The sequence below is a fragment of the Trachurus trachurus genome, assembly GCF_905171665.1.
Source record: "Trachurus trachurus genome assembly, chromosome: 14".
Classification (NCBI taxonomy): domain Eukaryota; kingdom Metazoa; phylum Chordata; class Actinopteri; order Carangiformes; family Carangidae; genus Trachurus; species Trachurus trachurus.
The window spans coordinates 6,382,217-6,409,441 of record NC_139903.1 but is presented as its reverse complement, the minus strand read 5'-3'; the positions used below and the strand labels follow the sequence as shown (position 1 = coordinate 6,409,441).

At 39.4% G+C, this 27,225-nt stretch overlaps 1 protein-coding gene across 2 annotated transcripts; it reads right to left on the bottom strand.

The window, feature by feature from the left end:
* LOC310996683 (prolyl 4-hydroxylase subunit alpha-2-like) lies at positions 1-26,089 on the bottom strand. 2 transcript variants are annotated; one of them, XM_083986128.1, is made up of 16 exons: positions 25,940-26,089; positions 17,534-17,633; positions 14,028-14,124; positions 12,656-12,807; positions 10,386-10,523; positions 9,138-9,377; positions 7,781-7,977; positions 7,044-7,220; positions 6,547-6,617; positions 6,278-6,377; positions 5,623-5,676; positions 5,271-5,330; positions 5,128-5,193; positions 4,034-4,102; positions 2,924-3,020; positions 1-2,242 (listed from the first exon to the last, which is right to left on the bottom strand). In XM_083986128.1, exons 2-16 carry the CDS (start codon positions 17,613-17,615, stop codon positions 2,172-2,174), a joined length of 1,671 nt encoding a protein of 556 aa, XP_083842254.1. In that variant the 5' UTR covers positions 17,616-17,633; positions 25,940-26,089; the 3' UTR covers positions 1-2,171. The 2 variants fall into 2 exon arrangements, with proteins under 2 accessions (XP_083842254.1, XP_083842255.1); XM_083986129.1 differs by lacking the exon at positions 5,271-5,330 and having other exon boundaries at positions 6-2,242.
* Positions 26,090-27,225: the final 1,136 nt, after the last annotated feature.

Genomic DNA, 27,225 nt, shown 5'->3' with positions numbered 1-27,225 from the left:
CAAGCTAAATTGACAAAAGAGACAGACATGAGTCTGTAGAGAAACATTGGCAGTAGGTTTTGCTGTTGGTAGAAGGAGTTTCATTCTGTGTGTTGGTTTGTTTCCAAACTAAACGAAACATCTGTCAGGACACGAGTCGTTAAGAGTCCAACATGTGTCCTTCAGCTCTGTGAGTCTCTTCTGTGTCAGTCTGTCAATTTGTTAACTGTAATGTAATGTTATCTTTCTTAATAAACTGTGTCGGAAGACGTCGCTCACACTGTTGTTTTCAAAAGCCCCAAAACATTCACATCACAGGGATCTGGACCCAGAGGTTCTGCAGCCTCTGGTTCCACATGGTTCTGGTCCCAGCAGCTGTTTCTCTTTTTCCAATAGAGCTGCTCCAAAGTCTGTTTTCAACCAACCTCCACCAACACCACCCACCAAAATAAAAGCCTGGAAAGTTCTGAATACTGAGATCAGTTAGAATAAATCCCAGCGGCGAAACTTTGGCCAATCATCGGACAAACTCCAGATGAGCAACATTGCACTTACAGACCATCACCATTGATATGACTCACAATTTGTGAAAGTGAACCCAAAGCAAGGACACAGACTTATGGTACAAATGATCGAGTGAAGTGAATGTGGCATCTTGTTAACCCTTTAATCCTTACCCCAGATTTAAACCCAGTTTTAATCCTTTAAACTGTAACCAATGACAACACAGACACATACAGTCTTTGAATAGTCAAAGCCTCAGATGGACGTCCACATCCATCTGTTGCATTTAGCTCTTAACTAACTAAATGTCTCATTGAATTCTGGGTAAACTGAGAAATCCCTTGGAAATAATACATACAGTACAGTATGGCCGACAGAGGAACTGCGTCCAACCACACACAGTTCTGTTCATGCAAGAGGAAAATGTTTTGTCTTCCAACACTTAGACAGAGATTTCACTTGGGACACTAAGCAAATATAGCAAAAAGAAAAATGTGACCTTACTCTTCAAAAACAGCAGCTCTTTAATATAAATCAGAATCATGTTTTATATGATGAGAAACTGTGAGAGCAGTAAATGAAAACACAGCACATTTCTGTAAAAGCCACTGTTTATTGACTTGTCTGTTTGCCATCTTGTAGAAAGGGCACAACAATGTAACAACAATGTAATAACTTAAACACTATAATATAAATAACAATGTCCTGGGCATGAATTTGAGGAAATGTATTGATCCGTCAGGTTGGATAGAGAGGGGAGGACACTTCTTAATTCCCTGATATTTTCTAAAAAAGAAACTTCTTTTTTATTTTAAGTACTAGGCAGAGAAAAAGTTGTTTTTCTTAAACTGTCTCCCGACCAATCACAGCTCAATTCAACTGATATTTCTGACGGACGACGACCAAATATTTATGAACATGTTTTCAGTTCCACATGAGACAAATGCACAACAGCTTTAGTAAAACTAGACTGCAGAGCTGATGTTTTACTCTGGTGTCATTTGTGTTGATAAAGGTTCATCACACATCATCTGCTGCTTTTTATTGAAAATTAAGTGAAACTGAAATTACTTAAATTTGAATCTGACACGGTTTAGTTAAAGTCACACCGCGTGTTTGTTTTGTTTTGGTGTTTCATCTAAACAAGCTGCTCAGTGTGATCACAAACACTGATGCTTTTATTTTGAAAAGTTGCTCGTAAAAGCAGCCTGAGATAGAAACTGTTCTCCTGAGAACCAAAAACAAAACACAACACTCAAACACTCACACACTGGGGTCTGGTACAGTATGAATGGGAGGATTTGGCACATTTGGATCATCTCACACATCTGGATCTTCTACTACTTTAATCTTATCTTATCTTATCTTAATTTAATGATATTAAAATGTGTGTATGTTGGCAAACTGAGAGGAGTTAATCCTATTTACAGTTTAAAAACATTGAATTTGTCACATTAGTCAAACTAATTTAAAACAGATAGAAATCCAACCAGTGTCGGCGTTTCCTCATGAAAAAACATCTGTTGATCTCGTCGGCACGTTCAGGGGGAAACACGTCTGTAAAGTGTTGCAGAGTCTCAGAGATTGATTATTGCCAGGATCAAGGCACTACAGAGCATGTAGGTGTGTGTACATGTGTGTGTGCATGTGTGTGTGTGTGTGTGTATTCCTTAGATGTGGGTCAAACTTCAGTCGACCTCTGTCAGGCCACAGGGTCGTCTGAACTCCTGTCCCCGCTCGTGAATCCACTTGTTTGACACTGAAAAAAGAAAAATAAGAAACAAACAATAAATGTTCAGAAACAGTTTCAACAACATCTGTAATGAAATCAAATAAAAAAACAAAACAATAAAATGAAATAAAACAAAGAAAAATAAAAACTTTAGATGCTCCACGTCGGTTCAGTTGTCATTCAAACTCTTCAGTCTGCTGAGTTTAACATCACAGATATCTGATCACTCATTTAAAATAAATATTACAACATCTTCTGTGTTGATGTTTTAGGGGATTATTATTACTATTAGGGGGATTATTAAAGAGATTAACTGTGATGTAATGTGGGACACAGGTAAACATCCATTTACTTTAGTTACAGACTCTGAAAACCTTCATAAATAAAACTAAATGACCAGAATGAAACAGAAAACACTGAATAATACAAATCAACATATTCTATTTACAGTTTAAAATCATACTATAGCTGAAGTGAACAGGTTAATAAACATAAACATAATAATAATAATATCATCACCATCTCATTTTACTGAATAAAACTGTTTTTGTTTCACACATGTAAATGAATATTTCACCTGACTGATCATCAGTTCATTCATTTTTACTGTCATCTCACTATAATAAGACTGATTTATTTCAGCCAGGTTTGTGATTCTGTTCCAATATATTGATCGATTTAAAGTGATCGATCTGAACCGTGACTCACCCCATTTACTTCCTACTAAGACCGGACAGGCTGCGTGTCGGGTCCTGTAGTCCCCCTCTCCGCTGCTGAACAGATTATACCAGAACACCGCCGTCCCCTGTGGACATATGAGAGACACGACACAGTGATGGAAACATCTGGAAACACCTGGAGCTGCAGCGGGAGGAGGAGGAGGAGGAAGAACATGGAGAACCGACACTGGGAGAGAAGAAGAGCTGAAGCAGCTTCAGTAGTTTATCCCAGTATTTACCCTGTGAACCTGGAGCTGAGCTCAACAGCCTTATTGTTCACAAACACTTTTTTTCTGAAGCTTGTGCAACAAAATAAGCAGAAAGTTGGTTAACACTTTATTTGACGCCTATCTCTATAACGTATTATGATCATACTTATAATGAGTTATAATGCAGTTACAGCACTGTATAACTATAGTTATAAACACTCATACATGATCATAATGTTTTATAACAACAATCATAACACACTATAAAGCATTTTATCATGACTTATAAGGTCAGGTATTATAATACGTTATAATTGTTAGTAACTCATTGACAATGCCCACATCGATAATGCATTATAAATATAGTTATAATGTGTTATAATTGGCTTATAGACATGTATAACTATCATTATAAACACTCATAAATTATCATAAGGCTTTATAACAATAAGTATAACATTTTATAGAGCATTATAACTATTATAATACTTCACCTTATAGACCATTATAAAATGCTCTATGATGTGTTATGCTTATTGTTATAAAGCTTTATGATAACAGGTTTAACATTAACTCTGTCCACTGAGCTCAACACTGAATAAACTGATTTATTCTTTTCTATGGAAGACATAATGACAAAAAAGCCCAAAATTAAGCAGAAAAACAAGATCTTCATTCACTTTTCTTTCCTAAAATTTGTCTTGTCACAGTGAAAAATGTAGAGAAAATCACACAAGAGCTCCTCAGTCATTAGATCAGGACTCACTGTCCTGTCTAAAACACGTCTCACTCTGACGCCAACGGTGTGAGATTGATTTTCCCACAGAAGACGCCAGCAGCTTTAAGTAAACACATAATATTCGAACACACACACACACTGTCGTCGTTACCTTTCTGGGCCAGATCGCTGCTCCAAAGTCGGGGAACACCGTGGCTCCTCCGGCCTCCACATCACTCATCTGAGGAGAAAAAAAAACAGCTGGTTGGAAACTTTCACTGTGTGTTCACTCTGTTGTCCAACTGTCCTCGAACTACACGTCTGTGTCTGTGCTTAGAAAAATGCACACATTAGTTTTACATTAACGTACCAAAATTTAATATTTTTTCATAATTGTAAAATAAACTTATTTCTGTCTTTATATATATGTATATTCACCTTTGTTGTTTTTTATCTGCTCTACAAGAAAATTTCCCATAAGTGAGATCAAGAAAAAGTATATTATCTCATCTGTCCTGTGACAGTCTGACAGGAAATGAAAGAGAGAAAGAGAAGAAAAAGGAAATTGTTCTATTGTCCAATTAAGACTTCAGATGTTCCGCATACGATACGAGTTTAAGAAAAAAGTCTCTAAACCATTTTTACTCTGTCTTTTAAACAACATAAAGTCAATGTGTCGCCTTATTTCTGCAGACTTAGCTTTAGTGTTTTATTGTTCAACTTGAACCCGTTTGTTCCATCGTGCATGTTGAAGATCAATAATCTACCAGAGCACATCCACATCATGCACCACAGTGAGGACTGAGGTCACGGGAGTTCACCTTCATGCCTCGTTCAGGAACACTTCTGGTGCAGTTGTGTTTTTGTTAACAGGGGTAAAAATAAAATGAAATAAAAATGAAGAGTGTCTTCTAACTCAGCGTGTTAATGAGAACCGGCCAACAAAACTCTCCACAACATGCGCTGGAACTGATCGACAGGTAAAATGTTAGTCTTTAATGTTTCACTTCCAAATGATCCATTTTGCCCTTTTAAAAAAAAAAAAAAAATCAAATTGCCCACTGGTTCATCTCTATGAAAGTCAATCAGTCCAAGCCCAAGATTGAACCAGAGCTTGTGCTTACGCCCAGGCAGCTACAACAACAACAACAACAACAACAACAACAACAGGGGGGGGAGGGGGAGGAGCAGGACGGAGCGTAGACCTGAGGCGGCTGTCACCCACCGAGCCTTCAAACCACACGGCGACTGGATGCACGTACTTACGTAGTTCAAAAAAGTTGCCACGCGATTTCCAGTGCCTAATCTTTTGAAAGCATCAGGCTCATCTTTCTATAAGATAAAATTCAAGAATAAAGAAGATACGTGATGAAAAAAAAGGCTGCAGACTCGCACACACGTGTACTTACGTAGTTTAGGAACGTAGCAAGTCTATTTCCATCGGCCTTGAGGTTGCTGTCAAAAGGACGCTGCAACAGATGTTTATCGATTAACCCATCACAAAATGACTCTCGCTAGGAGTCGGAGGGATAAACTTAATAATAATAATAATAAGTCAACAGTGCATAAAAAAAGATAAAGATAGCACAGTCACTTTGTTAAAGCTGTCAAAACACACACTATTCTATTTACAATGATCCTTTTGTTTTTTTGTATATAAAACTATAGATCATGTGAAAATCAAAGATGGCTGCCAGAGACACACACACGCACGCACGCACGCACGCACGCACACACACACACACACGCCAGTGAACTCACCCTGGAGAAGTCATAATGTGGTTCATACTGTCCTCCCACGCCGTAGTTTGCAACCTGGTTAATGACAAAGACAATTATACAGTAGATCAAACATTATGATCTGTATCTATGTGTTATTTAATATTATCTGAGAAACGAAATCCTGTTAACATCAGAAAATATGGATTTGTCTTATGAAGGTTGAAACTGTTTTGTACACTGTTTTTGATATGTTTTGTCTTTAATGATGATAATTAGTATGAATATAACTGTCATTATGAAAACTGTTATATGTGACGTTATGATACTTTTATGTGCTGTCGTCATCTTATTGTTTTTCTATCATAATCTTTATCAAGTTTTTTTTTTTGTCTTTTAATTGACTTGTTTTAATTGATTTATCTCACTTATACCCCCTTTATTAATTCTATCTGATTTAATTGCATCATCACATCATCTTACATCTCTCTGTTCCTCCTGTTCTCACTTTTTGTTCCCAGGTTCTCGTATTGCCTGTGCTGTTTGGGTTCTTATAGGTTTTTATGTCTCTATTGTTGGATTTTTCTTTTCTGCTTTAATGTTAAAGCACTTTTTAAACCTCTGTTTTTCAAGCTGTTATATAAATAAAGAAATTGTTATTATCATGTAGTACAGTGATTCTGTGTTGTTGCATCACCTGCAGTAACTCTGCTGTTTGTACTGTGAGGCCGGTGATGTCCTCTATTCTCTGATTGACTCTTTCAACAACGGGGTCGTCCTCTTCCTCCAACCAGGCACTGAAAATACAGACAATACAATACAATACAATACAATACAATACAATACAATACAATACACACACACACAACTGCAGACATGTAATATACTGTAAATATAGCTGTAATGACTCATGTACGTCACTAGAGGGCGCCCAGGGAACCTCTGCTCATGATGATGAGTTATTACCTCTTTGATACTCTGTAGTTGGCCGTGGTCAGGACACCAGTTTTAGGGTCACGGACGGTTGCTCTGGCAAGCTGAACACACACACACACACACAAACACACACTGTTAAAGGGATTATTTCCTCTGTACAGTTTATTTTTTCCTTGTTACTAAGAAACTTTTGCACATAAAAAGCTCCAGCGTCTGATTAATACCATGAGCTCATGGGCAAAACATCTGTCCTCCCTCTCCTTATTGATCTCATTTAGCTTGGGGATAAATATTTATAGTGTTCTAGATGTCAGAGCTTCATGCAGTTGTTATAATAAACCTTGCCAGAGGAAACCTTCACCAAGACAAAGATAAATCCATATCTAAAGTTATAGTTTGAAATGTTCAAGCTGACAGAAATACTTCAACTTTCTCTAACCTTTGTTTCTAACCATTGTCTCTCTTCATTTATTCATTTATTTATTTAAAAAAGTTATTTATCATCTGATCGCTGCATCTCTTCTCACCCTGGGTTTGGCGATCTCTTTAATCTTCGCGATCTCGTCGTGTGACAGGATCTCCAGGTAGCGGACGATGTGAGGACTGTCCCACTCGTCCTCCTGCATCATGGGCTTCAGCAGGAGACGAGGGTTCCTGTTTCCATCGTGGTAGCGACAGAACAAACGACTGCGTCTCCTTTCATTCTGGGGAAATAAACAGAACAAGCTGAGTTTGATAAATCATAAAGAATATTATACATTTCTTATTTGTATTTTCTATTTTCTTTCTTTCAGTTTCTGAGTCAAACCAATGTCACATTAGGAGAGTTTTGATTTAGAAGAACTGCAGTGTGTTTTTAATTTGACTACCCTCTGCTGGAAAAATGTGATTTCACACCATGATGGGTCGTCAATACTTCAACCAGTTCTTCCATATTTAATTATAATTTTCAATAAATAATGATAATAAGAGTTTATAAACCTGTTTCTTTCATGGTGTTTGATCAGACATCTCCAACACAATGAAGGGGTGTATTTCATGTCTGGGCTGCAGGTTCTTGTATGCTGCTCTTTATATCAAATACACGCTCCTTGATTTAAAAGCTTTGTCTAATGCACTGATGCTTTTTAAACAAACTGTATCTAAATGAATAATTAATTCCCATATCATGGAAATAAACCTGCAGAGGACCAAAGTATCAGGTGCTTGAGGATTTAATTTAGCTGTTAAATGTCTTTATTTAGTCCTGGTCTTCCTGTCTCACCATCTGGACGCCCTCTCCTCTGCACAGCGCCTCGTACGCCTCCCTCTCTGGGAGGTGGTCTTTGGGGCGGCGGTAGGTCCCCAGCTGGATGGGCTCCTCAGACGACGGCTCGTAGGCCTGGTTCAGCTCGTTCAGCTGCTTGGACAGTAACCGCTCATAGTAGCGCAGGTTTCCTCCTGCCCTCTGGTGGCTGGGCTCTGTCAGGGCAAGAGACTGATGGTTAGTGGAGATAAATCAACTTGAAGAGATGATGAAGAAGTAGAAAAGATTAAAACATCCTGCTCATTAACAGCTTCGTCTCTGAGGGACAGAAACATCTGTTGTATCTTCCATCTTTAATTTATTTCAGCTTCATTACTTCACTTCAAACACTGAATACTTTAATTAAAGACTCAAAAACTTTAATTTACACTAAACAGTCACTGAACTCAGTTCTCAATGATGAAAAGTAATCAAGTACAACTGTTAGGCAACTTGTATTTCAGTTGTACTACTTTTAATTTACACTTCTTCTCTCCTCTTCTTCTCTCCTAAGAGTCAAAGGGAAATGTGTGTTTTTTGCCACAGTGTTTATGTTTAACTTTTCACATAAAACAGCTTTTTAAACAGACACTTTTGTAAATGATATAATGACTTCTGTATAAACATATATAGATTGAGATGGATAAATTAAATTGTACTGATATTATAGAAACACTACTACTACTATTACTACTACTTCTGCTGCTGCTGCTAATACTACTACTACTACTACTAATAATAATAATATAAAGTAAATAAAGTTCCTTTTAACTCCATTAAATTCATTTAACCCATAGTCACTAACAGCGTTTCACACAAAACCAGCTCATTAAATATGATGCAGGTCCGGACAGTGCACGTATTAAGCACTTTTACCAGTCATTCAAGTCTCGACTTTACTTCCTGTATCCTCTGTTTGAGGTTTTTTGTTTTTTGTTTCTGAGCTCTATCTGTTTCGACACCTTAATAACAGACACATTCAGTGAGTCTGTTTCTGCTCCATCTGCTCCACCTCCACTCATTTCACTTGACAACTAAAGCGTAGATGAGGGCCTGCAGCTGTAACACACGCACACACACACGGACTAAAATAACAGTTAGAAACCACCGGCCTCCACCCTGCTGCAGGGAGAGAGGAGGCTGGAGGCTGAAGCAGCAACGAGACAACCTGCTGGTTATCCCACTGTGGCAGACTGTGGTTGTACTGGTCAGCTAACCAAACCAAACCGAACCAGGGAGGAGCTACTTAACACTGCTACTTAAAAACTAGTTAAATGCAACTTTCTTTTTTAGTTTCTCTAAAGTTGAACCCCATCACCCTTCTTCTTCTTCTTACCGACGGCCACCAGCCGGCGCGTCAGCTCGATGGCTCGGGGAAGATCTCCCATCTGGTAGACAGAGTAGCTGAGGTAGTCCAAGATGTCTCCCTTGGAAACCGCAGCTTCCTCGCCGGTGTCCAGCTGCTTCAGGCTCTGCTGCATCCACAGCACGGCGTGGTAGTAGTCTGCCTCGTTGTAGGCCGTCTTCCCCATGTCGAAGCAGTCGTCCACGGTCAGGAGGGCGTTGGAGTGTAAACCTGCAGCAGGAAGACAGTAATATTAAAACAACTGAACTGACCAGAGATCAGCTGGAGTTTATGTATTTTTCATAAATGTTTAATCACAGGGAAATCATATGAAAACAAACTCTGAAGTCTGCACTGGAGCAGAAACTCATACTGGACTTTAGACCAGTACAGATGTTGATACTTTTTATATATTTTTAAATAAACACAAGCTTAATTAGCTTGCATTTTCATGATTTATCTGAATAATTTTGTTGTTTAAGTAATTGATAAAGGAGTTTCATAACTGAAAAATAATTCAGTGCAGCGTTTTCTAATTACTTAACATCAATGGTACAATGGTGCAAATGCTATAACAGCAAGTGGATCAGTGACAAATAAGGGTTGTAGTTTTCCATGTCTTGATTTAATTGTCCATACAGACTTTTTACACTCTTCATTTTGGCTGTATTTGTAATATGAGAGGTTCAATCCACTTTTTTATTGCTAAGTGTTTTCTCTCTTCTGGCTTATAAAACACATTTAGATGAATTGTTATTATTGTTATACTGTACTTTCCTGTTTAAACACGACCTGAAAATATGTAATAATCAACATCTTCCTTCACAGATATTGGATCTTTTCTTGTAGGCAGGTTGAGATGTGCAGAGTTAAATGTTAAATGCCAGAGATACAAAAACAAGTCTCGTGCCTCAAAACAAACACAAACATGCATCAGTCTGCACAAGTACACACCCACTCATACCGACTTACAGTACATCCAGCTTGGGCTGTCGACAGACACCAGTGGAATATTACTACAGCTCCACCCTAAATGCTTTTTAAGTGACTATTTAGAGTTAATTAGCTGTTGTTTTAAAGCCATGATATGTATCTTCTGACCATAATAAAGTCTGACCATTAGATCTGTTAAACCTCAGTCAGAGTTAAACTCATAATAACCCAACCTTACAAGAAAACATATAAAACAGGCTCTATCTGTATTAATATATTCATGTATTTCTTTATTATTTTGGTTACCTGGCAGTTTTCCTCTTGAAAAAGCCTCTGAATCCAGTTGGTACGTGTCCTGAAGACGCATCAACGCCTTGGCTGCTCCCGTCTCGTCCTCCTCATCTGGGAAGTACTGTCTGTGTACGGACATGTTGGAGACGAACCCTGGGGACAGAAACAAAAAGAAATGTCAAAGACTGTGGCGAATTAGCGTTTTAACCACCATCGTTTATTTAATGTTCAAACTTATAATTTAAAACTGTGTGAACCAAACTGTTGTAACTTTCAAGCAATTAGTCTTTCAAATTGTCTGTTTTTCTTCTTTTGCGTCAACACTGTAGCTGAAAATATTAAATATTCACTAAGCAACCCCTGATATCTGTTAGAGACAAATATACACAAAGGATGTTAAAGGTATTAGAGGGTGAACTTGTTGTGAAAATGCTAAAACGAATAATATCAAACTAATTTATTTAGATCTTTTGTATTCTCCAAGATGAAGTCTTTTGTCTTTTGTATTTCTTGAAGTGAAAGTTTAGTACATTAAACAATAAAACATTATATCACCCTTTGTCTTTCTTTTCCTGTCTCACCGTGTCTGAAACAAAACATATCGAGGAAAACAAAAGAAACAAAGGTTGTTGCTGAAATCTTTGATGTGTTCACACTCAGAAGCCACAGTCAAAGAAAAAAAACCCCACTACTTCCTGCAGAGGAAGTCACAGCTTCTGTTCAGTGACTGACTTCATCCTCATGTTTGCTGAATAATAATAATAATATTGGGCTGTAAAGGTGTGTTCTTTATCACCACCTGCAGCAGTTTGTGTCGGTTCACACTTTAGTTTAGTTCAAGAAAGAAAGAAACTTGTTCACTTTTGTTTTTCCAAATAACTGTTCCTCTGTTGTTTTTCAGTGCAACCTCTTTCAATCTCCATCACCATGAAACCACTGCTGCTCCAAAACTAAATCGACTATTGAACCAGATGTGATTTTTAACACAAAATATGTTCATAGTCTGCTGAGAGTGTAAAACCAGGTGTAGTTGAGTTATATTGCACAATTTGCACAAAAAACCTTTTTCCTCCACCTGGTTTTTTTTTTACTTGTTTATTCAGCAAACTGCTTCAACTCTCTCACACACACTCTCCTCAGCAGTGGTAGATGTGTGTGTACCATTTAAACTGCAGCCGTGTCCATGGAGATGTCGTAAAACTGTTGTAAAACATGAGCAGTGTTCACAAATACGTTCATGCAAAACCAGAAACTCCGACCCCCAGGGGGCAGATGTGACATTTATGTACGTTCTCTGGCTGCTGTATTTTTTTTTTTTTTTGGTTTGTTTGATTTTAACACCTGAACATTCAATATTTGTCAAGTGTGACTGCTCCAAACTCCATCGTCCTTCTTCTTCTTTTTCTCTTTATGTTGCACAAAGAGGTAAAAAAAAAAAATGTTGCTGAAGCAAAATTAGCCGTGACTCGAGGCCACGTCCACAGATTCTACACACTTCATCAGCCTGACACAGACATGGAGCTAAGTCTAAACATGCATGCATGCACGCACACACACACACACACACACACACAAAGGGTGAACATGGCCAAAATATGCAGATGAGGAGCAGCTGCAGCTCCAACATGAGTCTGAAATCTCCTCCTCCTCTGTTCACTCAGAGCTGTGGGCGTTCGGCATTTGTGATTTGGCTCTTGAACGCTCCCCGCTCAGGGAGAGAGGGCGAGAGAGAGGGGAGCTGCTGAATGCTGCCGTTCACATGTCGATGTTCAGTGTACGAGGTGAGGGGATATTTTAAGGTGGAATGAATGCAGAGTCAACAGGAAGGTTAAAAAAAAAAAAACGGCCGAGGCAGCAGCAGAAACACTTTTCTGACGCTGGACAACATTTACAGTCCACTCCAGATGTGTCATTAATTAATGCAGCCAGACAGAACGTGTGATTACATAGACTCACAGATATTTAGGGAGTCAACCTAACGCAGATAAAGCGAGGCCAACAAATAGTTTCTTGGAAGCAGTTTGATCATTAGACAGAGTGTTTTTTATCACTAATTACTCCTAGTAAAGCTGAATATATGACTATATGACCATGTATTTTGATTATATTGTGTTTTTCTATTTGTGATTTGTCTGTCATGATGTCTGTGTGTGGCTGTTTTTTATACTGGGATTGCTGAGGGCCTTTCTGCACAACAAATTTACCAGCTGGTATTAATAAAGAAACCTTGACCTTGACCTATAAACAACGTAAATGCTGCTCTGCTCTGGGGCTGATTTTCTCACCGTCGGACGGGTTCTGCAGCACCAGACTCTCCAGCTCCGACCACTCGGTGTTGAGTCTCTTCATCAGCTTGTAGGCGTTGACCGGATGAGCCAGGTAACCCTCTGGGTCCGAGGTGGACACCCGGGTCAGAGCGTCCAGCTTGTTGGCCCAGCTGAGACACAGACAACATCATGTTAAAGCACCTGTTAACACAGATTTAATACAGTATCCATCTCCACTCTACATAGCAGTTGATTTCACATTGATTTTTGCCTCATAATGTACAAATTAAATAACAATGTTTAAGATCTTCTACAGCTAAAAAAAAACACTAAATGGTTAAAGGATTGTTAATATGAACAAATCACGAAATCACGCATTTTATATTCTGTTACTGAAAGACATCCGTAACATTAATAAATTGTAGCGTAGACATGGAGATGAAATTCCTGAATCCAAAAACGCCTACACAACATGAGACAAGGAACTGGATTCAAACTGATATCAGCAAAATCATGAGAAACATGAGACAAACACTGAGAAGTGAAACTAACTAAGTGGTGGAGAAGTTCAAATATATCAGTACATGTGAAAGTATCAAATATCATTCACACTATACTCAACAATATCACAAGTTTAAGGTTGGGTCCAGTGGTTCTCAAAGGGTCAAAGGTCAAAGGGTTGGTTATCTACAGTATTACAGTGTCATTATGGAGAAGTTTGGGCACCTCTGGTCAAAATGTCTGTTAATGTGAACAGTTCAGCAAGTGGAAGATGAAATAATCTCCAAAAGACATAAAGTTAAACATGCAATATGTAATGCAATATTTTAATCAATATCAGTGTATTATTTTTATTTTCCACAATTTCAGAGTGAAAAAGGGAAACAAAGCAGCAGCCTGCAAAAGAATGGGAAACCCAGGAGACTTGAGCTCGACTTGAGTTTAGTACATTAAACAATAAAACTTTATATCACCCTTTGTCTTTCTTTTCCTGTCTCACCGTGTCTGAAACAAAACATGGGGATGGGAAACCCAGGAGACTTGAGCTCTCAGATAACTTTGACCAAGGTATCAGACAAGATATTTACTAGTTACACACTGTGATAGTTTCCAGAGGAGGGGCTACTATAGGTACTAACTATGCAGGAGGGGCAAACCTTTGCTGAGGGCCCTTTTCCTTTTCTGTCATTTTGAAAATGTAAAAGATGGGGGAAAAAAACCATATACTATATATTGTTTAAAATGTAAAGGAATCTGTCATCTGTAACTTAGTCTTTTGGAGATCATTTCATCTTCCACTTGCTTAACTGTTCACATTAACAGAAATTTTCACCCAGGGTGCCCAAACTGTTGCATGACACCGTATCTACTCTGTGGTTTCAGAACGAACCTTTTGACTGCAGCCAGCTTGGACTCCTCAGCTTTGATGTAGTCCCTGAGAGACTGGACCAGCTCCTTCTCTGTGTAGATCAGGTCTGTCATTTGGCCTGAAGACAGACAAGAGGACAGAGAGACAGATGCTGAGTCAAGGGTGAAACATCAGAAACTCATGCTTACAACTGTCTATTTATAACTAATTCAAACCGTCTATTTCTGATTCATCGTTTCCTTCACCACTGTTTCTTTTTATCTTGTTTATTTAATCAAAACACACAGAGGGAGTAGCTCCTGCTGCTCTTTGCTTTAAAAACCAATAAAATGCTTTTTTTCTTTTAAATCTCACTCTTCACCTCAGGCGGAGACGAAGGTAAAAAATAAACCTGTGGGACTTTGATTGTATAGAATTACTCAGCAAACTGCAGAGAGGCGTTCAGCCATGAGCCTCTGGGGAGCGTTTGGTTCGTAGTAAACAATCCCATGTGAACGTGCGGCCACGACTCATTCACAGTGGAGAAGAGCAGAAAGAGAAAACCCTCTCATTAGTTCTGCATTCACAGGGTGCAGCAGCAAACCAGAGTGATTTAAGAGACTGTTTAACTCAGGAGAAGAAGCCCCCAGGGCAAAACGAAGCACAAACAAGACGTCTTTTATTACACAAAATACACACGAGCTCTGAGTGTAACATCAGATAAAACATCAGTCATTTTAAATTGCGTAGAACCACAACCTGCTGCTGCTGTTGTTTCATACTGGCTGCATTTTAATGTACGGAAAAGACAAAGACAAAATCTGCACTAAGGTGGACGAGCAAGTGAGGTAAGTATGTTTGGTAAATAAAGTCAGTAAAGTACCGTAAGCAAGTAAGTAAGTAAGTAAGTAAAGTGTGTTAGTAAAACAAGTAAAGTAAGTAGTAAGTAAAGTAAGTTTAGTAACGAAAGTAATTAAAGTAAGTTTATAAAGTAATTTTAGTGAAGTGAGTAAGTAAAGTAACTTTGAGTAATGGAAGTTAATGAAATTAAGTGCGATTACTGACACCGGCGCAAATCGCGCGAGATTTGGACGGACCAGGAAGAGGAGCTTCAGCAGCAAACAAGCTTGAAATAAAGACTTATTAAATTTTTTTCTGAACAATTTCGCATTTCGGGGCTTCAATACAAGACGGACATTACATACGAGCAGCATGGAGGTATTTGGATGTTTTTTGGTGTGTCTTTTTGTTACGAAGACAGCTGGTATCCATTTGCAACCGTTATATGGACATGCACTGCTACGCCGAGACCCCCTGTAACTCAGAGAAGCCACGGAGGACTCTGAAACTTCTCCCAGCCCTTAGTCGACATGAGGGTGAGTAGATAATGAGTGCAATTAGAATTTTGGGTGAACTATTCTTTTAAATTTGGGAGTAGGACCACGCCTAAACCACACCTCTAATCACTGGTCAAGCCTACAAATACCCGGTCGACCCCTTCCTTCCTCTGTTTGCCTCGATTTCTCCACCCACCCTCCCTTCTTCCCTTTGTCTAAGCGCCTCCCGGCTCCAGCCTCCTCCGGGACCATCCTCACTCTCATCCCTGCATCCTTCCCTCCCTTCCTCCATCCCTCTCTTCTTAACCAATGCATTCCCTTTCAGATCTCCTCCAAGGCATCGTCTGGGGGGCACGAATCCAGCTCGGACGAACAACTCCAAGACGCAATGACATCAACCTTCCCTCACCTTTACCACTCTGTACAATATCATTCATTCGTGTTCATCATTTCATCCCATTAAATCATCTAATGGCACATTGTTGTGGCGTGGTCCTTGCTAGTGAAAGTAAAGTAAGTTTCGTAAGCAAAGTCTGTAAAGTAAGTTAAGTAGGTAAGTTAAGTAAGTAAAGTAGGTAATTAAAGTAAATTTAGTGAGTGAAATAAGTTAGTAAAGTAATTGAAGTAATTTTAGTAAGTAAAGTAAGTAATTAAAGTAAGTTTAGTAAGTAAAGTACCGGTAAGTGCGTAAAGTAAGTTTACTAAGTAAAGTAAGTTTAGTATGTGAGTAAAGTAAGAATTGCAAATAAAGCAAATTGAGTATGTAAGTAATGTAAGTACATAAATTATAAGCATGTAATGTCAATAAACTAAGTAAATTGGATTGGATTGTACTTTATTGTCCCGAAGGGAAATTTGTTTTGGGCTCGGAGCCACTGCATACACAAGACAATACATACGAGACATCCATACAAAATACTTTCACATCTTTAACACGCATTCAAAACAGTGAAGGGTGCTTCCACTCTATTACAAATAGGTCAGTAAAAACAGTCTGTAGAACTGATCAGATCAGCAGCTCTTTAAGTTAAAGTGCTATGTGCACTGGTTCAACAGAGAAAAACTAAACCAATAGAATAAAACCAACAATACATAAATAAACTAGAGTGCTACATTGCATATAAAAAAGAATTATATGATCAAGAGTGAAATAATAAAAGTAATAAAACAGTAAAACTATACAAAAAAAAGAAAGAAAAGTAGGTAAAAACCGGTCGAATTAGTAAAGAACTTACAGTTCTGCCATTAAGTGCTACATATTATTGTTTAGTGTTTTAATGGCGGAAGGGATAAATGAGTTCTTATATCTATTCAATCTACTTTTGGGGACTCTGAGCCTTCGTCCTGAGGGCAGCACATCAAACTCTGGGTTGAGGATGTGTGTCGGGTCGTTAAAAATCTTTTGTGCTTCTCTGAGTAATGAGTGAATTAAGTATATATCCATCAATCTCACTATACAGTACTATACTATGCTGTACCACTGGGTTTTGTATAATAAGGGCCCTGTCTAATGTGTGGTGGTTAATCCTGTGAGAGTTTCTATTGTTTTGAGCAGAAACATTTACTTAGAGTTCATCGAAGAGAATGTAGAAGAACATTATGTTGATTTACGTCACAGTGTACATTCCCAAAGGTGAGACAGTCATAACACACAGAGCTGCAGGATCTCTTTGACTCTTGTTCTCTCTCACTTATTATGTCCATTAGATTTTTTTTTTAAAGCAGAGAAACAGTTTAGTGGGATTTCCAGGCTCTTTGATTTTGTTTTGATTTCATACTGCGTTTAAGTGCTGAGCACAAAACTGAACCATTTCTGCACAGATGTGAAAAAAAGAATCAGTAAACCACAGTTATGTCTCTAAAAAAAAGTGATTCAGGCCACTGTGAAATAAACTTGGACTGTCCACATCCTCCATTTAAGACTTTTTTTATGACAAATAAAATAAGAGTACATTCCTGAGCTAAAATGGTTTCAGACTATACAAAGTTATTTCCACAGAATGATGGTAATAATAACAGCTGCACTTATATGATTAAATGTGGAGATGTCTGATTATTCAGCACAATCACTATCGATTGCACCGTCAATTCAATATGCATTACAACAGCAAAACATGTGAGTAAAGTAAGTAAAGAAGGGATGCAAACTCAAGAATGAAACTCTAATTTTGCAAATTTTAACTAAACAAAAATAATTGTTTATACACTGACCTATGGAGGTGAAGATCTCGGCCTGTGTGGTCCAGCAGCAGCAGAGCAGAACCCAGGAGATGGAAAGCACCGACTTCCTCATTCTGTCTGATTCAATAACCTGCGAAAAGAAACTTCATCAGATCACATGTTGCATAATCTGAGTTAATTATAACGTCTTAAAACTCCTGTGGAGCTGAACAGCCTGTTCTTCTTCACCACTGTTAAACACATGGAGAGATTTTTTACTTGAACTGCGTTTTTTTTTTTATTATCACTTAGTGACCGACACATACAAATAAACTTGCAGTTTGTTTTACCCTGAGTCAACAGTTTGTGCGGTGATGCCGTGTTTCCGTGTTTCCGTACGACATCGTAATGATGGTCGAATTTGAAACAATGTTCAGAGTTTCCAGTGTGTTTCCTATTAATGAGTCACCGCTCACTGGTGCATGCTGGGAGGCCGAGGTCGTCTTGGCCTGTCTCATTGTGCCCAGTTCTCATAATGAAACAATAAAAAAAAGGACACAGTGGGGAAAAAAGTTATATATATAAATGTGCATGAGTGGCATATGAGCAGATTATTATATTATAAAAATCACAAAGCTTATGAAAACATCTGGTTCATGTGAGGTCAGCTCACAGTTTTATTTTTCCATGTCCTGCTCTGCAGCTCGACGTGGTCTCCAGATACTGACTAAAACATGTTCGTGACTAATAATGGAATTAAATATATAAAGCTCCAGTGAAATAGTATCACACACACCACAGCTGCAAATGACTACTCTAACTCTCAAGTATTAATTCAACTTTTATTTCAGCTCTTCACTGAGGTAAGAGACTCTTTTATTATGTAGCTAAGGAAAAGAGAAGGAAACACAAACCCAAACAAAATCTAAAAGAGTCACAGTAGAATTAAAAGCTTCACCATAATTGCAAAATTATTATGGGGGTGCAGCTAAAAATAGAAACATCTGAAAGAAAAGTTTTGGAACATATTCACGCAGGTGTGTAAACTCCATATTTCTATACTTTTACGATGGTGTTCGTTCGCTCTCACTCACGTCCTTCTTTTCAAATGAGTAACACTGTTATTTTATATCTGGGGCGAGAGGAACATGAGCTGTGTGAACTCTTTGAGGCAACAACGGAGCCGAAGCTGAAAACACAAGAACACAATGATGTATCGTCTGGCACCGGCTCCTCGTCCGCCGTCCAGCACCGAGGCTGCAGCTTTTGTTTGTCAGAGTGAACGCTGCTGCTCCACTTTCTCCTCCTGGGGGTTTTTGTCGTCTTTCTTCTGCTTCACCACATCGCTGCACACACATACTGCACGTACACATACACGTGCACTGCACACAACAACGTGCACACGCATACTTCTGTCTGCAGGGAAAGAAAAAAAAAAGTGGCACCTTGGATTTTTTTGTTTCTGTCTGGTGTAGAAATGATTTCACATCCATGGCTGAAAAAATAAAAGTCGCCCCTGTGTTTCTGCTGCTGATGCCAAAACCGCTTTGTGAGATTGTTAAAAGACTTAATCTGAGCCCGAGGAGGTTGAGACGGCGACATAATGTCAGAGAGGAAGTGAGTCACTGAATCGCAGAGAAAAATGAATCCAGGAGAAAACATCAAGTGAAGGCGCTTCAGGGGGGAAAGAGGACGGTGCAGCGGCAACGACATTATCAGAGTCCAGCGGATCGTCTATAAGACAAACATGGAGGAAAAGACAGCTTCATTTATCCGAGACAATATTTGGACTCATCGATGAAGGGCTGTAAACGACCTGAAAGCATTCAGCAAGTCACTGTGAAGTCTCTCCAGAGAGAATCAGTCGCATCAGAAAAGATTGAACTGCAGACTGCTTTTAATTAGTAGAGTTCAAGTGTCTCTAAAATCTATCAACAAACATCTAAAAGCTTTCGAGGTTTTTATAAAGATCAGTTCTGTGTATGATGTTTTTTTTTTTTTTGAAAGGAGGAATAACCCACTTTTGGTGCTTGTGCAAAGTTGGATGTGCATGTGCATTAAACCTCAGACACAGCAACATGTCTGTTGAGTAAATACCTGCTCAGAAGCCACACACTGTAAAATGTCATTAGGATCCTTACTTACGTAAAATAAAGAGTGATCTTAACAGATGTCTCCTTAATTTGTTGACTCTCCTAGCTTACACTTAAGGCCCCAAAGTGGACGTTCGCCGGACCCGTCTACGCAAAGCTCAATCTTTACGACCGCATGGACTCAGCGCACGCGTACTCGGTGTCACACAATAGACTGCTCGGCGGGAAATCTTCACATCGACCTGTTTTAAATGTGACACCGTAAGCTCGACTATGAAACCTCAAATGTCCGCGGACTGTGCGTGCGTAGTCCACGCAGCTCACAGTACGCCTGAGTACGGATGGATGGATCCATGGATCTATGGCTGCCAAAAAAATTGAAAAATTAAGAAGAAGAAGGAGAGGTCTTAATCCACTGTCTTTGTCTAGCTAGTGCGGACTAGTGAGACTGATGCGTACAAACTGATGAAGCCCCTTGGATAAGAGGCGAAACGTCTTCCTAGACAAATACAAGTCCAGTTGCCTACGATTCAATTTGAGCGAGAGAGAAGGAGAAGAAGTTGAAGAACCATCCTTTGGAGAAACTCAACAGAGACCAAGTTTCACTCAGTAGCATTTGACAAGTGCAGTTCCCCTTGAAGGTGTGCTTTGGACAAGTTATATGAAGGTAAGTTGCAGCAAAATGTTAAATTTGGCTATCTATGGCTATCTATTAAACTTAGCCGGTCTCATGCCATATTTTTGTTTCAACACCTGTTTGTGAGAGTTGGTAGTTAACTTCAATTCAGCCAAGTAATGGAGTCTCTAGCCCATGTAAACTAATGCTAACAACGTTAGTTAGCCATCCACTGCCATGACATGAAATGTTTCAACACAGTTCATGTCAGCTTAAACAACTTGATCTACTTTTCTTGGAAATTTTGAAGCAATTGGTTTCCTACGTTTAAAAAAATAATAATAAAGTCACCAAATTACATTTTACAGTGCAGGTGCTGCTGGATATTTATGGTATGAACGACATTATCACTGGTGTCTGATGAACTGACTCCTCTGTATCTTTGACTTTTCTCACATTTCAGCTCTAGCATTTTAAATAAACAGTTATTTCTGCTGCTGCACTTTAAACACATGAGGTGTGAGAATACAGGCCACACGACACAACTGGACTAAAAACTCAAAGACCAATATGTTATTTGCTGTGACTTTTTCTGGCACATCTCATCTCTCCTCCACAGAGCTGCAGAGCTACAGAGCTGTCCTGACTTGTTGGCAGCTGTCAGCAGGTGTGACGGGTCAAGCAGCACACTCACATACTCCACAGGTGTAGAAATAAAGGACACGACTACATGAAATTTGAATATATTAAAAGTGTCAATCTGAGATTCCTGCTGGGTAATATCCTTACAAATTACTCTGAATTAAACACAAGAAAATTATATATTCGACATGAAGGTTAAAGAAAGAGCAGTTTGTGTGTGATGTAAAAAAAAAGAAGAAAAAAAAGGAGAAAATGTCCAGCTGTCATCTGAGTGCAATTGGAGCCATTTCCTGTTATGGAGAAATCAGTCCATTTCATCAGAAAACACTGCAGGACAAAGACGCCACAGATTTTTCACCTCAGTGCTACACAGAGAAATCCTTCCCTCTCATGTGAGAACTTCGACTCCTCGCTGACAAAAAGCTTCATAAATCACCATCAGCTCCTTTTCTCTGGGAGACAGATGAGACACATCGATAACACTTCTATTTTAGCCCTGCACTATGCAAATGATAGGACCACGGCTCTCTTCCTTCCTTGTAATTTACAGGCTGACCTGAGCGATCGCTCACCGGCTGGCTGGCTCGGCCCAGACACAGTCCTGCTTGTTGTTGCAGGCTCTAACACCCTGTCACATTCCTGGACAGAGGCCGGTCACATTTACTCCCCAGGTCTTGACCCTTTCGTGGCGTTTCTGTGGGGAAATGTGGGTGAACGGCATCGAGGAGGCGAGAAGACGACAGGATGTGATGTGATGATCTCCTCAAATGAGGAAAAATCAAACATGGCCTCCGCTCTGTTCTCACTACTGGCTCCGATGATGATGCTTTCACAGAGAACATGTCATTGTGTAGAAGATTGAGTTGTTTCTTTATTGGGTTATAATGACTACAGTACAGTGCAGTTTCTTCTGAAGCGAAATCTGGAACTCTTTTCCAACAAACACTTTCGAAGCCACACCTCACCTCCATGTAACCAAAACAGTCATCTGAGAAAAATCCAAGAGAAAGCGATAAGACACCAGAGAAACAAGAGAGAGTCTGGCAGAACTGTCAGGATCCAAAGTCTGTGATGGAGCAGGAAGTTTAATCTGGAGGAGTCCAACTGGAGTTTATTAAAGTTTATGATGTTTATTAAAACACATCCCCCTCCTTTATTTCCCGAAGCTGTTTTGAAAAATATTTTTTATGCAAAGGAGATCAAAGCCAAGAAGCAAGAAGTGCTGATACTTATTTTAGAAGAAAAGCAAGTAAAGTCATTGTCTCTTTTTTATCTTAATGCCTTCAGTATTTTCTAGAAATTTGTTTCATAAACAAGTATTGTCTCAAGGGAAACGGGGAACTAAAAAAGGAAAAAATGAGGAAAAAGACTGATCTGCAGCCTGTGTCTCTTACTTCACTGGAAAAATTAAACAGTTAACCAGATAAAGAGTCACCCAGAACTGATTCCCAGAACAAAATATGGATCCATTTAACTCCCACAGCTGACGAAGCCAGACTTCCAGACGTGCAGGTGCAGGAAACCAGTCTTGCTTTGGTTGGTTTGTATCACAGCAGCCGTTTACAACGACGTCTCTACGTTACATTTTTGGCAGCGAAGAGCAAATTCCAGTGGAAGGAGGAAGACAGAGGGTTTCTACACACCACAAAACTGTAGAGCTCATAATTTAGAGGAGATGCCATCCGCTTTGCATAATGACAGCTGGTGGGTGAACTCTGTGAGAAAAGCAACAGATGATAATGACTAATAAACTCCATTGATTACTGGGCTGAAGCCCTGTGATTTGAATCAAACATCTATGGTTTCTGCTGAAGCTGCAACAGTCGACTATCATCATTTATTTCATAATTTCTGTGTTTTTCAAGCAAAAACGCTCAAAAGATTTTTTGATTACAGGCTCTGTAATGGAGGAATTTGTTGTTTTCATTGGTCTTAAATTACAGCTCGATAATTAAACATCGTTTTTCTTCCCTTTTTGCTGTCATGCATGGATTTACTCAGAAATAATGATTACATCTGAGTGTTTGTCAAGTTAAGTCGGGTCGTCTTAACATAATCCTGCAGAGCAGATGAGGTCAGACTCACAAACTCAGTCCTGAAGCCTCCTGCTTTTTATCACGGCTCTTTACGACGTCTCTACGTTACATTTTGGCAGCGAAGAGCGCATTCCAGTATTTTGGTATCGTACAAAAGAGGCTATCTCCAGCCCTGCTGATAAAGACTGGGAGCTGTACGCCAGAAAAAACTGCAGTGTTCATAATTCAGATGAGGTGCCAGCTGCTTGCACGCCGATGGCTGCAGCGGTGAACTCGGTGAGATAAGCAACACGTGGTTGATGCTGAACAGGTATTTTTCCCGGTGATGTTAATCAGTGGGCACGATGGACGTGTTCTTATCCATACAGAGCCATGGAGACAAAATACAGCCTCGGGCAGCGATGCTATAACACAACGCATATGCACAGAGTGAGACATGCATGTTACATAATCTGCCACATACAATACGAGCATGTACAGTATCCACAGGCTGAGAACATGTTCAGACAGTCACCGCCCGTCAGAGCTTTGAATCTCCTCCGGCGACGAAAACTGTTCAAGTCAAACCTTGAAACTCTGTAGTTTAATCTGTAGAACAACACCAAGTCCTCCTTCTCGGTTGATTAACTATTATTAGATTTAAGTGATAACAAAATCTGTTGCAGTCGATGTCCCAAGGATCCGAGGCATCGCCAACAGGGTTGTGAAAGTTTGATTGATGATTTGATAAGACAACACAGGTTCCCTGGAGGAGCACACTCACTCTCTGCTGCTCTCAGATGCTTTGACTTTCACTTCCACTAAACTTCTTGTAACCCTTTAACGGCCCCGTGCAGCACCGCGTCCCTGAAAGACAGAGGAAGTGATCATGTCCGACATCATGGTTCATCTGACCCGGTGCAGTGTGATATATCAGGAAGGAAGGGCAGCGTTGTAAATCTGAGTGTTTGGCAAAAAATATAAGAAAAAGGAGAAGAGGAAGAAAAAAAAAGAAAAAAGTCCTTCCAAGAATCTGTCGACCACATGTGTTGGAGTAAGAGACTAAAAATCAGTTTCAGATGCAACAAGCGAATGAAAAATGTTTTGAAGCCACGTGATTGGGAAAAACAGGTCATACTCATTAATCAATATCAATATCAGAAGATAAAACCAATGCTCAGATGGTGCTTGATGGTGACACCACCACTGATCCGTGACCAAACCGTCACAGTCTTTGTTTTACAGTCACAAACACACACACACACACACACACACACACACACACACACACACACACACACACACACACACACACACACACACACACACACACACACACACACACACACACACAATCCATTAAAACCTCTGGTATGTAAACACAGTGGACTTGTATAAATAAAGCTCCATAAAACAAGACACACATGTTTTAACTAATATACGAAAATTCTGGAGGCACTTAGACTGATTCAATATTTTGAGAGAAGAGGCACTAAAGACACTAAAATGTCGTAAAATGTTTTATGTTATTTACATACTGAACGTATATTTTGCCTATATTCACTTCACCTTTTACAGTGATGTATAACGTTAAAGGAACTAAGAAACACAAATACAGGTCAAACTGTTCTGAATCTGAATGTATAGAAGTAAAGGTAGCCTACAACATTGTGTGTTAATACTATTGGAGTTTTTTTTTTAGTTGGACTATTGGAAAGAAATATGATCACAATATATCACCTCACAATTAATCATATCAGCACCGGCCCACAGGGATATGTTATTATCATATTACCAGATTCTTTACAATACACAGCCCTGAACTATTGTGTGTTGCATTACATCTGTACAATCACTGCTATTGAGCTACACAGAAAACTCTGCAGGGCATAGATGCCCTTAATAGACAAAGTTATAATGTCTTTTATTATAGAGGTTTGTTTGTGGGGTTTTTTTAACCTTCAAACGAACCTCTAACCTCTGTGAACTCACTCAGATCAAAGTGTCAGGTCGAGAGCAGAGATGTTAGGCTTCAGTAAACTGGGCATCGGGACATTAGAAGATGTTACTGTTGTTTTTCCATTTATTTATGACAGTTTATTGACTGATTAATTGATTGAATTGAGAGAAATTGATTAGCAACTATCATAATTAATCATTTTAAGGTCTTTTTCGAGCAAAACATGCATCATTTCTTGGTTCCAGGTTCTATAAAGTGAGAATTTGCTGCTTTCATTGATCACACATCATAATAAATCAATAATAAACCAATAGCTTTAAAATCGATTGAGAAAATGATTAGCAACTATTATAACTAATCCTTTTTTAGGTCTTTGTCAAGCAAAACATGCAAAAACATTTTGTTGGTTCCAGGTTCTTGCTGCTTTTATTGCTCATAAATCATAATAAATCAATAATAAACAATAGTTTTGCTTCTCTTTTTTGCAGAACTGACTCAGAAAACGGTTGTGCTGTCCTAAAATCGGGTCAAAGCCCGATCCTTGTCTTCACTGACCCGAGATCAGCTCATCACCCACGCGCCGGTGACGTCAGCCCGGGACAGTTGTTTCTAGAAATCCTGACACTTCGGCTCTCTGAGTGCGTGCACGAGAGCTACATGCTGCACGCGCTGAGATTTTATATTTACTGTGTATAAAATGCAAACAAGATGAGGTCATTGTTGAGTTTAAATCAACAACCTCACATGAACAGCAGCTTTTGAGACACACGGACACGAAGTTTGTCCAAACTTTTTCGCAAACTTTCTCCCCGAGTCGCTGTGAAACATGTAACCGGACCAGCTCCGAGAACCGCCGAGAAGGAATAACAGCGGTGATAATAAACACAGACCCCGGTGGTATGTGTCCGTCAGTTGTTCTCTGGACCTTCCCGGTGCCCTCACGTCTGAAGAACCGGATAAAAAAATAAAACAAAAACACGAACCTGTCGAAGCCGGTTATTATTATTGATCATCTCAGCATGTTCGAGAGGAGGCAGGCGAGCCCCAGCGTCTCACTCTCAGCCCCATCCACTAGACATAAACACGAGATTTTCTCTGCTCGTAAAACCAAAGTATTTCACGTTTTCTTACCGTTATCTTCTCGGTTTTCCACAGAGGGACGTCTCTCCTCGGTCTGCGGACCCCGGTGTGTGTCGGTACCCCCCGGTAGCGAGCAGGACTGAGGGGTTTCGGTCGCTGCCACGTACAGAACCTCCTGCGGGGCTGCGGCCGTAGCGACCGGAGCGGACGCGCACCGACATTCCTCATTCACTTTTAGCTGCGGTGCCTTCAGGTGCCACCGTGTGAGCTCGGACTTTTGAAAAGCGAACAGGGCAAAGCTGTTATTCTTGAACAAAAACAGGTAGCCTACTGTAAATATGTTATCAAGTAGTAGTTGTACTTGTAGTAGTAAATAATAGTAAAATCAATCAATCAATGTGCTATTATCAAGGGGGATATTTGGTTTGCAGTCAAGCAACACAAGTCTTAGGGATATGAAGGACAAACAATTATGTAGACCTACATTTTAACATGTAAATACAGAAAAAACTAATCAAATGCATAGTGAATTCACTCTGATAATGAAAAATGCTATTTCTGTTTTCAATCAACGGATTTATTTCCACCGTTTCTGCCTTTATCTAGCCAGTCTCTGTATTTCTGTTTCTGCTTCTGTTCATGTGCCCGTATGCTAATTAGGTAGGCGGTCCCAACATCAGTTTAATGTACAGTAGAAATGCAGGAAAAAGTAAAAGCAGAAATGACATTTTTTTCTATTATCAACATTTATTTATTTTGCATCCTACTTCTCCACGTATTTTCTGTAGCCTATTTATTAATTTTGTGCAGTAGTGCAAAACAAACAACACGCAAAGCCAGCAAAACATCAAATAGCTAAAGAAAAGGTCCAACAGGAGTCAGGGACGGGACTAAACAGACCTAATAAAAGAGATTTATTGTCGTTTTATGTTAATTTCGCTGGTGCAGAAAACAAACAAGAGGAACCAACCGCGAACAGCCGTAATTCTCCCTGACACACGGACCCATTCATGCGCTTTATGTGTCTTTTAGAGTATTTACGGTAATGTAATGCATGCAGCCCGTCACGTTTACAGTCTATGTAGGTTTCCAGGGGCTTGTTCTCTGGATGGACTGAAGAAAACCATCTGGAGAAAATCACACTGCTTCTGGCTCTTCAATCATCTGCTCTTCTGGAAGTTTCTGTTTCTTTTTCTGTTTCTCAAGTTCTTCCTGTTCTCTGGTGTTTATTTGTTAGGTGCATTTCTAAGTTACTGTGGTAAATATAGCTACTACTCAAGACAACGTGGGCCTAATTAAAACCACAATGGAGGTAAAAAAGGCTTTTGAGAGCCACG